Raw genomic sequence first — 16,751 nt, 5'->3', positions numbered from 1 at the left:
CCTCTTTTTTTTTTTTTTTAAGATTACTTTAAAAGATAAAACATGTTTTCAACTAAAAATGGACTTTCCATGTTGTTCTTGACAAAACTTTGTACTTTTCTGAAAGAATGGAAAGGATCGAGTCTCATACACCATGTTTAGCACTGTGAAGGTCAGTGGCAGAAGTCTTCATCATTCCTCATCAAGAAAAGTTTAAAGATCTTAGTGTACTAGAGCCATAAACTTTAAACTAATTATCAAGCTGTTCCTTTAAAAAAAAAATAAAATATAATCAGTTTACCAGGAAAATCTGAACATCATGCATTATAATGGAAGGAAAGATGTTTCCTTTGGACTCTCACAGCAAAGAACAGGCCTAAATCACCTACAACCTTCTTATTCTGATCCAAATTTTCCATTAACAGTAGCAGAACTTCTTGGCAGAATTCAAACAGAGAATAATCAAAAGAGATCTTCCTTTCCACCACAAGACTAGGATCTGAGCACAATTTCAGCGGCAGGGGGTTTCTATCAGGGCATTTCCAAAGTCTGTCCACATTGTATGCGTGCTCCATGCGAAGACACTGGATTAAAATTACCATTTAATACTGCACTGACTTCTATTTTCTGATAGTATTCATAATCAAAGAGCTAACAAATTCACAGGTCTCCAAGCAACAGCTAACTCTGATTCTGGTCACAGCAGATACAAACACGATAGTGCTCAAAACCAAACACACCACCAGAAATCAGTCAGCTCCCAGACAGCATCACCATTTTCCCTGATAGTGTGTCAGCAGAAGTTAAAAATTATGATCAATCTGCATCCATTTCAGAAACTAAACCTTTTTTCCAATGGAAAACCAGAACAATAGCAAGAGAAGAGGTGAATATTCCCTGACGAGATTTCAACGCTGAGAAAACAGCCGCTCTTGAAAAGCGTCTGACGGCGTCTGATTTGCCAACGGCACTAACGTACCTTGATAGCAGCCCCTTCCTACCACACCTGACAACACAGGCACGTACTCATGGGAAGCAACGATGACATCCAAGCTAGCATCTTGGGTACAATGTAGGTCCCAATTAAGCCAGTGTGAAACACTCACCAATTTGTAAATAAGCAGGATTTTATGCGTGTGGTGCAAAAAGACCTCAGTCTGTGGATGACCACTTCATCTCTAGCAAAGTTTTCAGAAACAGCATTAAATAAACTGCAAATTCCATGGTTTACTGAATAAAATTCTTGATTCTATCATTACTAGTTTTGTCCCAATACTGGTGCCTTTGATGTAATCTATCCAAGAGCACTTAACTTCCACAGAAATAATTCTGTGTCTATCACCTTGTTGAGAAACTACTTGCCAAATGTCACAATTATAAACCACAAGATCAAAGTTCCACCAAAATTCTGAGTTCAACCAAAGTACACACCAATAAAAAGGATTCTTCTCAACTGCTTAATAGTGTTTGTGTTACTACTTCTCTGCATTGTGCTTTGTCACGTATGTTAAATAAGAGGACTTCAAAATGAAACACAGTGGTGACACTGGAAGTGACAACATTCCAGTTCATACCTGCTAGTTTATCACCCCCTTACACTAAGGGTACAATCAGAATCCATTGCGCTCAAAGGAAAGACAATTCAAATTTCCACATACTCAGGGGTCAGCCTAAAAGTCACTTTACTTCCTAGGCACTTAGATAAAACCACCAGTTATCTATAAAAATATAATAGTCACTATAAAAACAGTCATCACCCAACTGATTGAAAATATACAAACTCTCTGTAAAATGAAAATGAACAATTACTTTGGGCATTCACCACTTCCATGTGTTCCTCTTCCGTTCATCTAAAAGATTCTTAACTCAGAACATACCAATACGATCATTTATTTTGATTGTCTCCGAAGTGCACTAATTTCCTCATCAAGCCTATGACTTCTGTTGAACTACATCATATTTGGAGCAAAAATTAACTGTTGTAGCTTTTCATTATGGAATTTTATCACCAAAGGAATCTATCACTGAAAGCTTTAATTTTAATGGAATTTTTACTGAGTAAATTACATTTTATTTCTTATCAGTTTCACCAGTTTTTTGTTGTTAGCCAAAAGCTAGGAGTTTTAATGCTGAACCTAAAAATGCACGTAGCTGACAAATGGTCCCATCTGAACCGAGTGGATTTTGCAGCTCTCCAGCAGCACTGCATGAAGTAACAGTAATGTAGTTCACACCGCTAAACCCCCAACCGTAACGGGGACAGCTATTCTATCAACAACACCGGGATCAGTGCACGCCAGGGGCATCCTGCGCCTGGAACCGTTTAAGTATGAATGTGGTAAACGAAGATCAGCATCATCGATGTCCAACGGGAGGATGGAAACCAGCAGATGTCGTAGGGAACTCGCTGTAGGTGAAGTGCTAAATTCAGCCCACACCGATCAAGTGCTGCCCTGCACGAGCACAATGCGCACCCCGACACTTGCAGCAAATGCCTCCCCTCGAACCCGAGGTGAGGAATTGGTGATGGAGAGCACGGAGTGTCATGTACAGGGAAGTTTTATTCAGATGAGAAAAAAGTCATCCTTTGCCATTTGTTCTTTTTATAAAGAATTAACATTCTCGCCATGAGGCCAATTTGCTCAACAAGTTACTACATTAACCTTCTCAGTAATTTTCTTTATCTGCTTTCAAAACAGTCTCGGAAATTCAGACACACTTTTCATACACACTTGAAAATGCAAACGAAATGACATTGTCTGGTCTTCAACGGCCAAAAAGAATCTCAAATTTTCCATGGAATACCCCTCCGCCCCCCACGGCACTTCAGAAGGCAGCTGTAATTCAGGCCCATGCATTATTCACTTCAAACCCATGGCTATTTACTGTCAGAGACAAGTTCAAACACTGGAGTTCTTGTTGGAGGGGAACTCTGAAGATCAAATTGTCTGTTCAAACCACCACATTTTTCCTCTCTGGTTCCAGCCTTCTAAAACCCGAGAATCCTGCTGTGAAAACACCCTCCCGTAAGCCTGAAGAAGGAGAAGTCACCTACCTTAGAAAGTCCGCCTACTTCCAAATAGAAGCAGATAATGAAAACATTCCAGGTGACCCACAGGGCAGTCCACACCGTGTACTGAACACAAAGCCGGACGAAAGCAAAAAGACAGAAAATTAAAATGTGAAGATGAAAGAGGACTTTATACCGAGCAGATCAATAATAAAAAACCTGATATCAATAAGCATGGTTCTTCTGGGAACAGCTACGCGCAGAGAGTTCAGAAAAGGATTTCTCCCTTGCAGAAGTCCCCTAAGAACCATAGGAAATTACAAATCCAATATTCGTTGCTGCTCTAAATACATACCAATAAAACAGGTTCATTCTTTACAGTTTTACACTATCCTACTGATGCCAATTAAATCCAAAATGCTGACTTAAACGCTGTTTTGGGGGCAACTGTGAGTCATTCGTAAATCATGATTTAGCTGTCAATGAAGATTCCAAAATAGCATGGTATTTTAAATAAGTAAATATTATTAAAACAATATTTAAATATTATGAAGAAAGACACAAGCAAAAAAACACCACCAAAGAAAACAGAAGATCTATTGATCTGATGATTTGGATTTTTTTTTAAAAAACAAACAGGTAAAGGGTAAATCTGATCTCTTAAGAATCTTTCAGTAAAAGGTATTTCAGTTCAATTAAAACAGCTCATGACTTCTCTAGCCCTTGGGGCCATGAACCCAGCCCCACAATGCACCTTTAACAGGCGAACGCATCTGTCTCTTTTCTGGGTCCTCCAGTGTCCCACCCTAGTGCGAGACTGAACTCGAACTGCACCCACAGCACGAGCGGGAGACTCTTGGGCGACCTGAGATCACCCTCCTCATCTCAACTGTCGGCATCACCGGCTGGCACTGGCTCCTCGCAGCGGCGCTGGCTCCCAGACACGACGGAGCCCTGTGCCCGGTCACCCTCCAGCAGCTCACTGCAGAGAGGGCTTGCTCCGACGGGCCAAGCGCACACCCGGCCACGCTGGAGCTCCGACTGCCCGTGCCCTGCACCGAGCAGGGGCACCCACCCGTGCCCTGCAGCGAGCAGCCCGTCATAAGCTCCTGATTTTCCAGCATCTGTCCTCAGAATATCAGGTGCTGAGTGTTCAACGTTAATGAGCACTTGATATAAGTCCACTTGCATGTAAAAAGCAGATTTCAGAATATTCAGGACAATTGCCCTTTGTAAGAAAGAACATTTTATCTGTCCATGAATGAAATCTGTCACCACAACAACAGGAGACCTACTTGATCTGCCAGGCCAAGCCAAATCTGTTAATGGCCTCATTCTGTCCCCCCGGGCACCAGGGACCACTCTGAATCACAGAGGGAAAATCCGCCTGGGCGTGCTTTCCCAGGCCAAGCCAGGCTGCCCCACGCAGCCAGGACCTGCCCCGCTCCCTGTCCACCGTGTGGGTTCCTGAGAGCAGAGCAGGTCCCAAGAGCCTCAAAACCCAGCTGCTGCCTTGGAGCGGCTCTTCCTGCGCACTGAACTGCGGGCGTAGCAATTTAACCTCCATTTGCCTTAAGAACATAATAACAACATATTCAGTAATTAGTTCTATATAATTTTTCAAAGTAAGAAAGCTATTTTCCGCATTTGAAAACACATCTTTTTGGATATGCAAGTAGCAGATTTTCCTTGTATGGTGCCACAGGCACTTCAGGAAGACTACATTCAAAGAAAGGTCTTAAAGAGAGCAAGAGGAAGAAAGTGAAATGAGGAAGCGTCATAAGGCTGGCTATATATGCTATCTTCATTTTTCTATTTTGTGCAAACTTTAATTAAATCATCATAGATATATTTTTACTTTAAAAGACCTTACCTCCCTCAATACATTTTAAGAACAGCTAACTCAATACTTCATTTCTCTTTGTCACTCAGACCCTGCTCTGAGGACAGAATATTAATTTCCTCATGAGGTTTTCGAAGATGCTCATTGCTGTAATGTGTGAGAGCTGCACAAACATTAGCTAATTTATTTTATGTTATAAGGGAATGATACAGCTCTTGGAATGCAAATGATGTTCTGATACATGCAGAGATTACATTCAGAAGTATTCATACATCATAGGCATCCAACCTGACGTGCTTAAGACTTCTTTTTTCAGAGCGCTTGGGGTTGTACAGAGCTTATGAGCCCAGCGCTCAGCTCCCTGTAGCTCTGCCAACCAGAGCACAAGGTCTCACGACAAGAACCAGGACACCCGTGGAGAACAGCACGTGAGAAGTTTGCTTTAAGTGACTTGCTTTGTGGCAAAAAAGGTGCCGCTGGCTGAGAGCAGAGACAGAACTCAGCTACCCAGCGCAGCCTTCACAACAAAAGCAATCTTCTCATTCTCGCTGTCACATCCTCATTCTTCCCTCGTCTTCTGTTTTCTGCAAATCAAGTTTCTGTTCTTTAGCTGCCATCACCAGAAAATCCCCAAATGTCCACCTCTCACTGAGGCGTGGGTGCGCACAGAGCCCCGCTGGGTCACGGCGCTGGAGGAGGACAAGAGAAGGGCACGAGTCAATGTGATGGACCAGTAACAACTCAGGGCTTACCAGGAAGGATATCCAAGGAGTAGTTTTGGATGCCTAAATATTTCACCTGTGCTCTGAGTGTCTGTGTAGCATTTGCCTGAACCCTGCGTAAAGGATCCTGCATGGCCTTTCTTCTGCTTCTGTGGATTTTAAGGAACTGCCTCCTGGCTTGTCGGGCGCACGCGTTGCCTCTATACCATGCTATTTAGTGGAATACATTAAGGCAAGTGAAGCAGAGATTCCCACCGTACATTTCCCCTAAGTGCATTAATTTCATCTCTCACTGTTCATTAATACATTTATGTTCAGCTCCGGGCCAGGTTTGTGCAATTTTAGCTACATGACTCATCGTGCAGAAGGCTTTTGAAGTCCCGTATCAGAAGCAGGAGACAGGAAAGCCCCACAACTTTAACAAGTATCCTGTCATCATCATAATTGATTTTATCAGCTTGAAAATCTTGCTGGTGACAGTGAGTTCTATCAAGAAAGGAAAAGCATGCACAGGGAAATGGATCACAGCAGAGCTCTGGAGCTGCGTGACGGGTGTGTTACAGTGTAGTCAGAACTGAAATTTAGCTGTTTTTTCTTCCTTGCCAATGTTTGGGTAAGTTTCAAACACGCTCATACAGGGAAATTAGGAATCAGTTCTGCACTTTTGTGTCTCCTGAGAACTTTGCACGGATTTAATTCAGCCACAAAATGTTCAAGTACTGAAAACAGCACATCCGCTTAGTGACAGGACAAATTGTTCACAAAAATTGATCTAAATTACTAATTAATACAAAACCAATTAGAAATAATTATTTGATTTAAACTAATTAGGATACTTGGAGTTAATGCTGTTGCTCCCCCCCTCTCTCTCTCTCTCTCTCTCCGTGTCTCCTAAGCTCTGAGGACTCAGAATTTTACCTATGAGCAAGTGAAATTCCAGATTTATTTCAGAATCACCATCCCTACACTCCTGTGTCTGAGGGACCGTAGATGGAGAACGTGAGCCACTGCCTCTGTCCACTTGGAATGACAACTGCATTCAACAGAGATGCCTGATGACCCAGCCATTGCGTGGCAGCTCTTAGAGGATGGGGCAGCTTTTTGGTGGAAAGCTCTCAGACCAAATTTTCTATCAGTCAAAACTATGAAGCAGAAGTCATTTCTTTACTCACTTCTTTAATCTACAATGGCTATGCTTATGCTGCTGCCAAAGAAATGACTGCAGCTTCTGCAGTCATTAAATCCCAGTGATAAACCAGCTAGCCTGGGTTCAACAGCACGGGAAGAGTTAGAAGCACCAACTGCTTTTGTGTCTATCCAGCTTCTATCGCAGCCTTTGCCGAGCTCCTTGGTGCTAGGAACCGCACCAAAAGCCTGCTCAGCTGTGCCTGCAGCACTACTCTCATGTTCGACTGCAGGACAGATGGGCTTCAAGTTACAGCCCTACACGTAACACGTGTACTCACTCACTTTCCCGTTCCTGCCGTATGTTAAAACTCTGAGAGGAGAGAACATGACTCATGCAGCACAGGATGGCAAAGTGAAAGCTTTTGTGTATCCTCTCTTGTCAGGAAAACCTTCAGACGGAGCCTTCATCGCACAGACGATAGATCAAAGATGGTCTCTTGAGGTCAAACCGTGGGAACAGGGAGGCATGAAAGCACCCCCTTCTGCCGGTGCTGAGCTGTGAGGCCCATTCCAGACAACCTGAGTACTTTCACTCTTCAGACTTCAGGATTTGGCTCAATCTATTCTTACTTCACTGGGAACCTTATGTTAGTGAGGATCGAAGCTGCTCTAAATTCATTATGTTCCCAGGCTGCGAGCATTTGCACCTACTATAGCTCGAGCTCTTAAATATATGCTTAAAGTTAAATCACAATGTGAGTTCAGTCAAATCCAAGGAGAAAGTATCCTGTTGAGGTGTTTCTTTCTTTAATTATAAGTTTTCTACCTCTGCTTTAAAACAACTTTAATATAGTCTAAAATGTTCATTTACATTGGAAAAGATATAGAAACAGTCAACATCTGTTGTTTCGTTTCCAAACTAAAGCAGAGCTTCCACCACTGAACAGCCATGCTGAGCCTGAGGGGCAAGAGATTTTGTGGCCTTGCACTTCAGACACGAATTTCCTACGTAATTTTACAGATGCTTCCCCTCACTTCTGATGCCTCATGTACAAAATGGAGAACATGGTGCAGAAAGGTGAGTCATCAATATATGGATGTATACACGCTGCTGCCCAGTTCTCCAGCCACAGGTGATAGATAAGAGTGCTACTATAGACATCAATCCATTTTCAATTACTTACAGTCTGCTTGTGAAGCTTAGCTAATATGAGCATAAAGAACCTTGGGTGCATTTTTTGTTCATTTTTTCTTTTTAAGAAAGCATTTTTTAAGACATGACAAAGAATTACAGGCTTGACTAGAAAAGATGAAGCTTTTTAAGTATTTGTTTAACAAGTTTTCCCCAGCAGACATTTATTTAACTCTCTCATGAGGAAAAAAAAATAACTTTAGCCTCTTAAAATCCATTACTGACAACAAAACTGAAATGTTCCAGATACAGACACTACCAGGTAAAGACATAATATTCATCCATTTAGGAGAAACTGTGGGGGAGGAAAAGGAATATTTTTTTTTTTGGCAGTTTCCTTCACAGCTTTGAAAGTTTTTTTTTATTCCTGGCTATGTTGAGAACATGGGAAAGAAATCTGTGAAGCTCCAAGACACAAGCATCAAAGACAATTTACAGCAATTTAGGGTCAAGGCTGTAAATACAGGACTTGGCGAAGTTAGATGTAAGTGAAAAGCAGGTTTCTTTGGAACCCACGGGTCACAGGACCAAAGGAATTTCTACAGCCCTTGCTTCTCCCTGTTTAAGAGGAAGATGCAGTCAAATATAACCTGACTGTTGCAATTTTTTTTTAATGGCCACCGATTCTGCTTGTCTATTGCAAAGAGAACAACAATTTGTACTTCTTTTTTTTCTTTTCCATATAGTCTAATTGTAGATGTTCCCATGACTCATCTAGGTATTTCACTCTTTAAAGAATCTTACTAAGGACTCGGATCACGGTCACAATTTTGGCAGCACTTTAAGTTACTCATCCTTGATAGCTTCCAGAACCTCAGAAATGCCACTCAGTAGTCCTACATTTGCAGAAAGACATGGAGACCCATAAAGTTCTTATAGAAATACTATCTAGTGTTTTGATAGCAAGAAAATTCTGCTTTGTAATATGACAGGTTTTAAAACCAATTGCAAAAAAATAACAGAAAATAAATGAGACTTACCACAACTATATATCGAGGCCTAAACTGGATGGTTCCAAACAAACCCAAAATGACAACTATTATTTGTAGGAAATTGCCAAGGATAGGAGCCCACTGGAAACCAAGGAAGTCAAAGATCTGTCTCTCTAGTGCTGCCAGCTGTAAGAAAACACATAAACAGAACATCCAGTTTTTAATTATGGGTGAGACAGAACACTTGACATTTTGTTATTTGCACCAGTCTTCACCAGAGAAAAGCACGGAAAAATTCTGAAACTACAGTTCCTGTGTGTGCCCTCGTCAGCACTGTCAGCACACCGGTATCTGGAGACAGCGATTAGTCAACACACAGATCTTCTCATGAAAAAGCACTTGGTAAAATATTTAAGAAAGTATTTGTAAACCCGTTATCTAATACAAAAGTACCTCTACAAACCAAATGCAGCCAAGTTTTGTTTTATTCTTGTATGCTGGAAACTCTAAGGCTTGACAATATTTATCTAAATATAAAATTTGTCTTGAACAGAAGCTCACTGAGACGGAGCAAAGCCATGCGACCCTTGCTATTGTCACTGAAGTATCATCACGCTCCCTCCCTTCCCCATCTCTTTATTTCCTTAGATTTAGTCTGAACTAGACTTGACTGCAAGTTCCTCAATCTACCCCTAAAGAAGGGAGATTCTGGGCAGAAAGGGCAGAGGAGTCCCAGATGCGGCTGCTGGGCATGTTCCCGGGAGTTCCCTCAAGCAGGAATTCAGGAAGACTGCTGGGACCTCCTCACTACCAGGGCACAGAGGCAGGCTCAGGGAGTGAAAAGCTGTAGAAAATGTCAGAAGACCTTGGAAAACCAACAGCCAAATGCGCCATCTGCACCCTGCCAACAGCTGCGAGGTTACTCGGGCAAGTGCAAATCTGAAAGACACGGTGGCAGCCGCATTGCTTCCCGCTGTCCTCGTGGCCGTTCAGAGGTGGATTTAGTTGGGTGTGGAAATGGAGGAAGCTAAGAAGCAGCAACCTTCATCCTTGCATTAGCATGTGGTTCTTAGGTAATTTTGCATTTCTGAATGTTAAGCAAAAAGGGAAAAAAAAAAAAAAGCCTGACTAAAATTCTTCTGCAAATACATTTGCTACTCATTTTTGACAATCCAGTCTATTGTTCTAAAAATACTAAAATCAACTTCCTCAGCAGCACACTTGCTGAAGCTTAAACTTGGTTCGTTATTTTTTCCAGCCGTACCAAGACATTTTTGAGCAGCTAAAGAGAATCCTACTGAGAAACAACTCCGTTTCTGTGCTTGCTAGAATTTATTATGCATCTACTTGATTTTACCACATTGCTACAAAACCTAAAATTTACTGAAATATGCACTTAAAACATTTATAACTGAGACAGACAGAGTAAGCATGGCCCTATGAATACCAACCATAGTATTATCATCTATGGGTATTTTACAGAAATCATTTCATTTTATACACAATAGCCAGATTCAGTCCTCACCTACAAGATGGGGCTAGGTGTCACTGAGAACAGAATCCATTTTTTCTGTACAAAACCCACCCCTTATACCAGTCTCGAAAACTGCATTCTCTATGCTGAGGTTAATAAATCTGATAAATCTAAACAATTAAATGAACAAATGTTGAATCACCAACTTGGTGCAGCTCCTCTGCAATCAGTGAAGTTACCTTGACTTTTATCAGCTCAACACCTGTCCCAGTACATGTAAACGAAAAATTATCACAGAGCAGACAATATTAAAATTATCCTCTTGGACGTGCAAGATGCCCCTGTTTCAACAGAAATTTTCCTTTTCGTGCTGTAGGTAAGGGAGAATCTCAGAGGGAACATCACTCCCGTGTGAGTGAAGCTGTTGGCTCATGTGCCATTAGCCATCCACCTCGCTTTTGTCACACTCTTCTTTCAGCCCATCGTATCAGGTCTGGCTGAGATGGAGTTAATTTCCCCCACAGCAGTCCTTGCGGTGCTCTGCTGGGTACTGGTAGCTAGAGGGGTGTTGGTAACACACGGGTGTTCTGGCTCCGGCTGAGCAGGGCTTGCGCAGCACCAAGGCTGTCCCTCCAATAGTCTCCCCTCACCAGTAGGCTGGGGTGGGCACGATCTTGGGAGGGGGCATATCCAGACCCGTGCCGACCGAAGGGATATTCCATACCATACGATGTCTGCTCAGCAAGAACAGCTAAGAGAAAGGCGGAGGAAACACAGAGAAATAAGGTTCAGTTTCCTCTCCTGCTGCCTGCTGAGGCACCCATTCCTCTCCTCCCACCTCCTCTCTGTTAGCATACCAAGGCGGAGAGTTTCTCCTTGAAGCTGTGTCACCGGCCAAAACATAAACAGTTGTATACAGCCAGTCAAAAAGAGCACAAGAAGAAACACGAGTCTACAGTGTACTGCTGACGGCACTTCTCCAGGACTGGGAGACTTGTTTGTACTTTTGGCCTGCAGGGCTTGCTCTTTATTTTTATACACAGTGACAGCACGTAAGCCACCGAAGGAGTCCTGGGAGCAGGACGTCAAACATACAGCTCCATTCCTTCCCACTAACATCGAGCTCTGCAGTGAGACCTTCCTGTGCAGCCAATTCTCATTTATTTCGCTCTTGTCACCAACACAGAGTCATTTGTCTCATCCCTAAAGCCCACAGAATACATTAGTGGGGGAAAAAATCTAAAGAAAAGAAAGAGGTAGGAGGCATGTCTATCCTGCACAAATTGCTTCCCTCTTCTAAATTATAAAACCTTCCTGCAGACAGCACAGATAGAAGTCAAAAACCTCGTAATTCATGATAATGGCAGAGGAAACATACTTAGTTCTGTTTTCTTTATACCATGAGCAATATGCACTGAACCGAGAAAGCCTGTAAGCGCTGCCACTCTTACATCTCGTATTTCACCCAAGAGAGTCCCCGGGCAGAGGTGAAGGCCACAGGCTCAAATGCATAAAAGCAGTCCCTAAAGTCTGTGACTCAGGCGACTCATGGCCCAGAAATCACCAGAATACAGGGAAGGGAATGGGCAGCTGTGCACACATGGGCTGTTCTTACACAGATCTGAAGAGCCAGCACAATCTGTGTTTGCACAGATCCAAAATCTCAGTAGCCGCAAGTGGCCACCAGCCTAAGATGTGCCATGCCTGGCCAGAAAGGAGCAGAACCTGGGACAGGTAGTTTCACTGAGTATTTTGAAATGTTTCACAAAAACATTTTGATGATAAAGAGGCTGTTTTCCTCAACAAGATATTTTCCCAAGGGATTTTCTGCTTTCATTACCATTTTCAGATTCTTCCGAAAACAGCCAAAAAACCTGAACCCTGAAGGCAAGGCAGAAGTTCCCAAAATTAGTTGACTCAACTTCTCCCATTGCTGGGAGACAGATACTGACTCAGCAGGGCAGAGGAGCTCCAGGCTGGAGAAATGGGGTGTGCTTGGTGAGGTCCTCTGGGGTTTAGTGCCATATCACTTTCCTAACAAGAACGTGTTGGGAGAGACTGGAACCTCAACTGCTTGTGATGACTAAGCCAACAAAGTTTGGGAGTGTCCATCATAAAATGTTGTTTGATACTTTTTTTAATGATTAACATAAAAGTGGAATGAAAACCCAAACCTTTCTTGCAAACAGAAGAGGAGGATTTCAGTTTTGGCAAGTTAAATGCTGGGGGTCTGTTTTTAGTGAAACCTATGCCCAGTTCTGCGAAAAATTTTCATGAGAACTTACAAAAATCTATCAAAGTTGACAGGAAATAACGTTTTCTTATCATAACAAGGAGGCATAACATTTCCTATTACTGCTGCCAAGGGAGCACTTTGTCATTTAGTCATCGTCAGCACCGACAACCTTGTAATGTAAAGTGCACAACTCAGGAGATGAGGACTAGCAGCAAAATGCTCTAGTGGGACTGTACCAGATCGCTTAGCGGAGATGTGCCCCATTTGTCCTGTTCTCTTACCTCTCCGTTTCTCTAAGTCTACCAAACACTCCCCTCGTCCCTCTTTCTGCACAGCGCATGGAGCAGGTACTAAGCTGCGAGACTTGGCTGCATTAAAGTCACACAGGCTGAGCCTTCTCTTCTGGCCGTGCCCAAGCCCTTCTGTGTTAACAGCAGCACAAAGTTCAGGTGAGCTAATCTCTTTGGATTTTGAGCTTCTCCACGTAGATGGATCAACCAGCACATCTGGAACATCTCGAACAGGAGAAACAGGGCAACTGTAGCCTTAATGCTCCATATGCTGCTTACGGTGAAGGAGTAAGGAAATAAAAGGTGAGGCAGCAATCAGCAATGCTGCATAGGATCTACAGAAAGACATCACCAAGATGGTCCCTAGTCAATAAAGAGATCAAAAAGCATTTTCGAGAGCAGATTTCAACAAATACCCCCTACGGACCAAACCTCTCCTCTAAATGCTCAGGTCCTATTATACTTCAACATACAGATCAGAAGCTGCCTGAGTGAGGAGACACCACAGCAGAGTTACAAAGTCAACTTTTCAAAATGAGTATAAAATCTCTATTTTCTCTTCTGTCAGAAACCTCATGGATAACAGTCAATTTTATATCTTAATTGAAAAGCTTTTATAAATGACACGTTAGTTTGAGATTAATAAATGGATCCACGTTCATAACAGACGTAGCCACTGGATCAAGAAAAAGATCATTTTAGACAACCTTTGTTGAGCTCAGCAGTGCGCTCACCTTCCCATCCCATCCCATCCCATCCCATCCCATCCCACCCCATCGCATCGCATCCCATCCCATCCCATCCCATCCCATCCCATCCCATCCCATCCCATCCCATCCCATCCTCTCTCCCTCTTTCCTTCCCTCCTTTCTTCCTTCTTTTTTGCCCAGGTCACTGTGCACCCCCAAAAAGCCACACACCAGCACAAGGCCGAGGGCAGCACCGAGGCAGGAGAGCAGCACTCAGAGCTGCTTACACCACCTGGCAGCCCGGGCACTCGGCTGGAATAGAGAAGACCATGGATCAAGGTCATTTTTAGCACTAGCCACGTTTGACTCAAACCTTGTCTTCACCTCCCAGCACTCTTAGGCATGTATTTCCTTCTTCTTGACAGATGATCCACTGAGAAAAGATTTTTCTAAAACCTTGGGGCAAACGCACAATGTTCACATCATACTTCTACATTATTTTGGAGAATACATACTTTCTAATTTAAGGGAAAAAGGCATAAAAAAGCTACCAAACTAGTCTGAATAAACCCCCAGCATTGGAGAGTAAAAGATTGACTTATTAAATGCTAAAATCCAGAATTTCTAGAAAACTAACAGGTGAAATAGGAAGGTTAAAAAAAAAAAAAAAAAAAGTTGCATCAAAGACTGACTGGCAAAGCATAAACCACTTTTTATACAAATTTTATACTCTTGCTGTAATTTGAGAATTTTACTGACAGGCTTGACTTCAGTGAGAAGGAACTTAAGACATAACATGAGAGAAATATCAGGTTTGTAACAGAGGGGAGGACATTTAAATGTGAAGTGCAAGGGGTTTATTGAAACCTTTTATTATTGTTCTTCAGCTCAGAAACAATGGCTCTGGGCTGCAGAACACCACTGAGGAAGTCACTGTCCCTCAGCTAAAGGTTACAGCCTCCCTGCCTCTGACTCACCACCCTTCAACAGAGGCATCATGACCAAAGATGAGTGTAATCTGTGTCACAATGACATGTAACCATTTGACTTAAAACACTTCTTCATGCCTTTGGTGACAGTTAAAGCAATCATCTGACCACGGAGGAGATTCCCATTAGACTTCTAATGATCTGAATTCACTTGTCTAGGTGAAATACTGGCTTTTGGGTGATTTTAAGACAGTAATCCCTTGTAACAGCTCACTAAATATATTTGTAAGATGAAGGTTATTGAATTTCAAGGAAGGTTCTGAGTAAATCACTAATGTTTATAGTAAGTTCAGTTTCACAGAGCAAAAGAGAAACTGCTAGCTCTCTGACAAGTAATTCCAAAGAAGAAAAAAACCCTGATGATCTAATATCAGAAGTGCCTTTGCAGTGTTGGTCAGATAGACAGGTAATTGGCTGTCACTTGGGTAGCTGTAAGACTGGACAAAATATAATGCAAAAGAAATATATATGCTGAAAGATCTCCATGAAAGAGTAGTAGTCAAGGTTAGTGAAGGCCAAAGCACAGAAACAAAGACAAGACAGGCAGGTAGGGAACAAAAAAGGTCCTTCTCTTTAAGAGAGTCCGTGGTGCCTTTCGACAGCGAATGTTGCTCTTGGTCGGCTCACAGGGAAAATGCTCAGAACCAGGTAATGGTCTTTGTGCCGTTCTTGTACGGGCGTCAGTGAACGAGTTCATTGGAGGATGATGGCAATGACAGCACATGATATTCCAGAAGATAACGTATTTTAGCAAAATAATTCAAAGTACTCTTTCTGAGGGAAAAAAGTGTCGCTCATCATTACTTTACCAGCAGTTCTTCGCTAACTACTTATGGAAGAAGACAGGTAAGCAGTGAGCAGTGTATGTCCGATTATTTTTGAAAGCCAAGACACTGCACTAATGTCTCAGAACCAGCCAGCACTAAACATCTGGCAAAGAATGTTGATCTCACCTGAGAATTTGGTCCATACTATAGTAAGGAGAGCTAGTAAATGCCAGACCTTAGAAAGCTATAAATGTAATTACAAGACACTAAAAAGGTTCTCTTTCTTAGTTAATTTTCTTCACATCTTAACAAATATATATATATATATATTTAATATCACTATTTAACATTATCAGACAAGCACAAAACAAAGGTAATCCTTAAAGGAAAAATATTTTCCTAATTCTGTGTACTCTGAAAGCCTTGCAGCTACACCAGTGATGTGCAGGAAGCTTCTGGGCAGTGGATTGGATATGAGGGCATTGCACACTGTCACCAAACTGAGCCTGAGCCTCCAGCTTTGCTCAGACAAAACTCCTGTGGCAGCTGGAAGGGGCTGTGAGCGCATCCAGGCTGTAGGACCTGGCTCAGAAAGGCAACAGTACATCACGTCAGCATCCCAGCAGCGTGGAAGGAAGAGCCTGTTAACACCTACCCTGCAGGGTGGCCTGATGCAGTGACACAAAAGGTGGCATCGAGCAGTCGCAGCTCCCACAGCGCTGCGGGTGCCAGTGCCATACGCCCGCGGCCGACTGCTACCCTGTGCCCCCGGGCACTGCAAAACGCAGCTCGAGCCTGCGGGGAGCCACGAGGGGGAAGAAGCCAAGTACTGTAATAAAACCACGGGGTGGCAACTTGTCACAGCCCAGTGACTTAAGATTGAATTTCAGCCCTCCAACGAAGCTGTAACTGATCCCAAAACACTGAAGTCAAGCCCCTTGGCTGGCTGACATACACAAACCTGCAAACAGCTGCTATGAACATGTTTCTAATGGCATTTGAGACTCCCTTGGTTGTTTCATTTAAATGCCAGCACACATACAGCAGAAGACAGTGTAAGAGATGGTTATAGGTTAAAGATTTTTAAAGATTTCTATCTTATTATGAATGACAAAGTCCATGTCAAAAGATACTAGAGAAAAGGGAAAAGCAAATTAAAATTTGTCTTCTTTGTAATTACATCAAGCCACACCGACAGTGGCTTTAACACACAAGAAAGCTTTTATTTGCCACATCATTATATCCCTTCATATTATCAAATCTTGTGAAACATAAGGGTTCCCACAGATTCCCAAAAGGTGCATCTTCTGTTAGGGTTTAGTTTGGGATTCCAAACAGGCAGCGTATCTTAAATCAGCAACTCCCTTTGGACAAAACAAGTATTAAGCCAAGGCAGCGAAGTAATAAAAATCATGTGCTGCCTGTTACCTCTAATCTGAACCACAGTAGAAAACCTATTTCCACAGCAGGGAGGAGTTCAGATGTCTGCTTGAATAAGTT

General features: G+C 42.6%; 1 protein-coding gene across 1 annotated transcript in view; it reads right to left on the bottom strand.

Annotated features, from left to right (window-relative positions):
- NKAIN3 (sodium/potassium transporting ATPase interacting 3) overlaps positions 1–16,751 on the bottom strand; it is a 306,962-nt gene that overhangs the window by 142,548 nt on the left and 147,663 nt on the right. Inside the window, exons 3-4 of the mRNA XM_086472468.1 lie at positions 8,855–8,992; positions 3,035–3,115 (exon numbers count right to left, since the gene is read on the bottom strand). Coding sequence (XP_086328594.1) covers positions 3,035–3,115; positions 8,855–8,992 — 219 coding nt within the window. The remainder of the gene's footprint in view (positions 1–3,034; positions 3,116–8,854; positions 8,993–16,751) is intronic.

Source organism: Leptosomus discolor, chromosome 13, assembly GCF_034619465.1.
Source record: "Leptosomus discolor isolate bLepDis1 chromosome 13, bLepDis1.hap2, whole genome shotgun sequence".
Lineage (NCBI taxonomy): Eukaryota > Metazoa > Chordata > Aves > Leptosomiformes > Leptosomidae > Leptosomus > Leptosomus discolor.
This window is presented reverse-complemented; position numbering and strand designations above follow the sequence as displayed.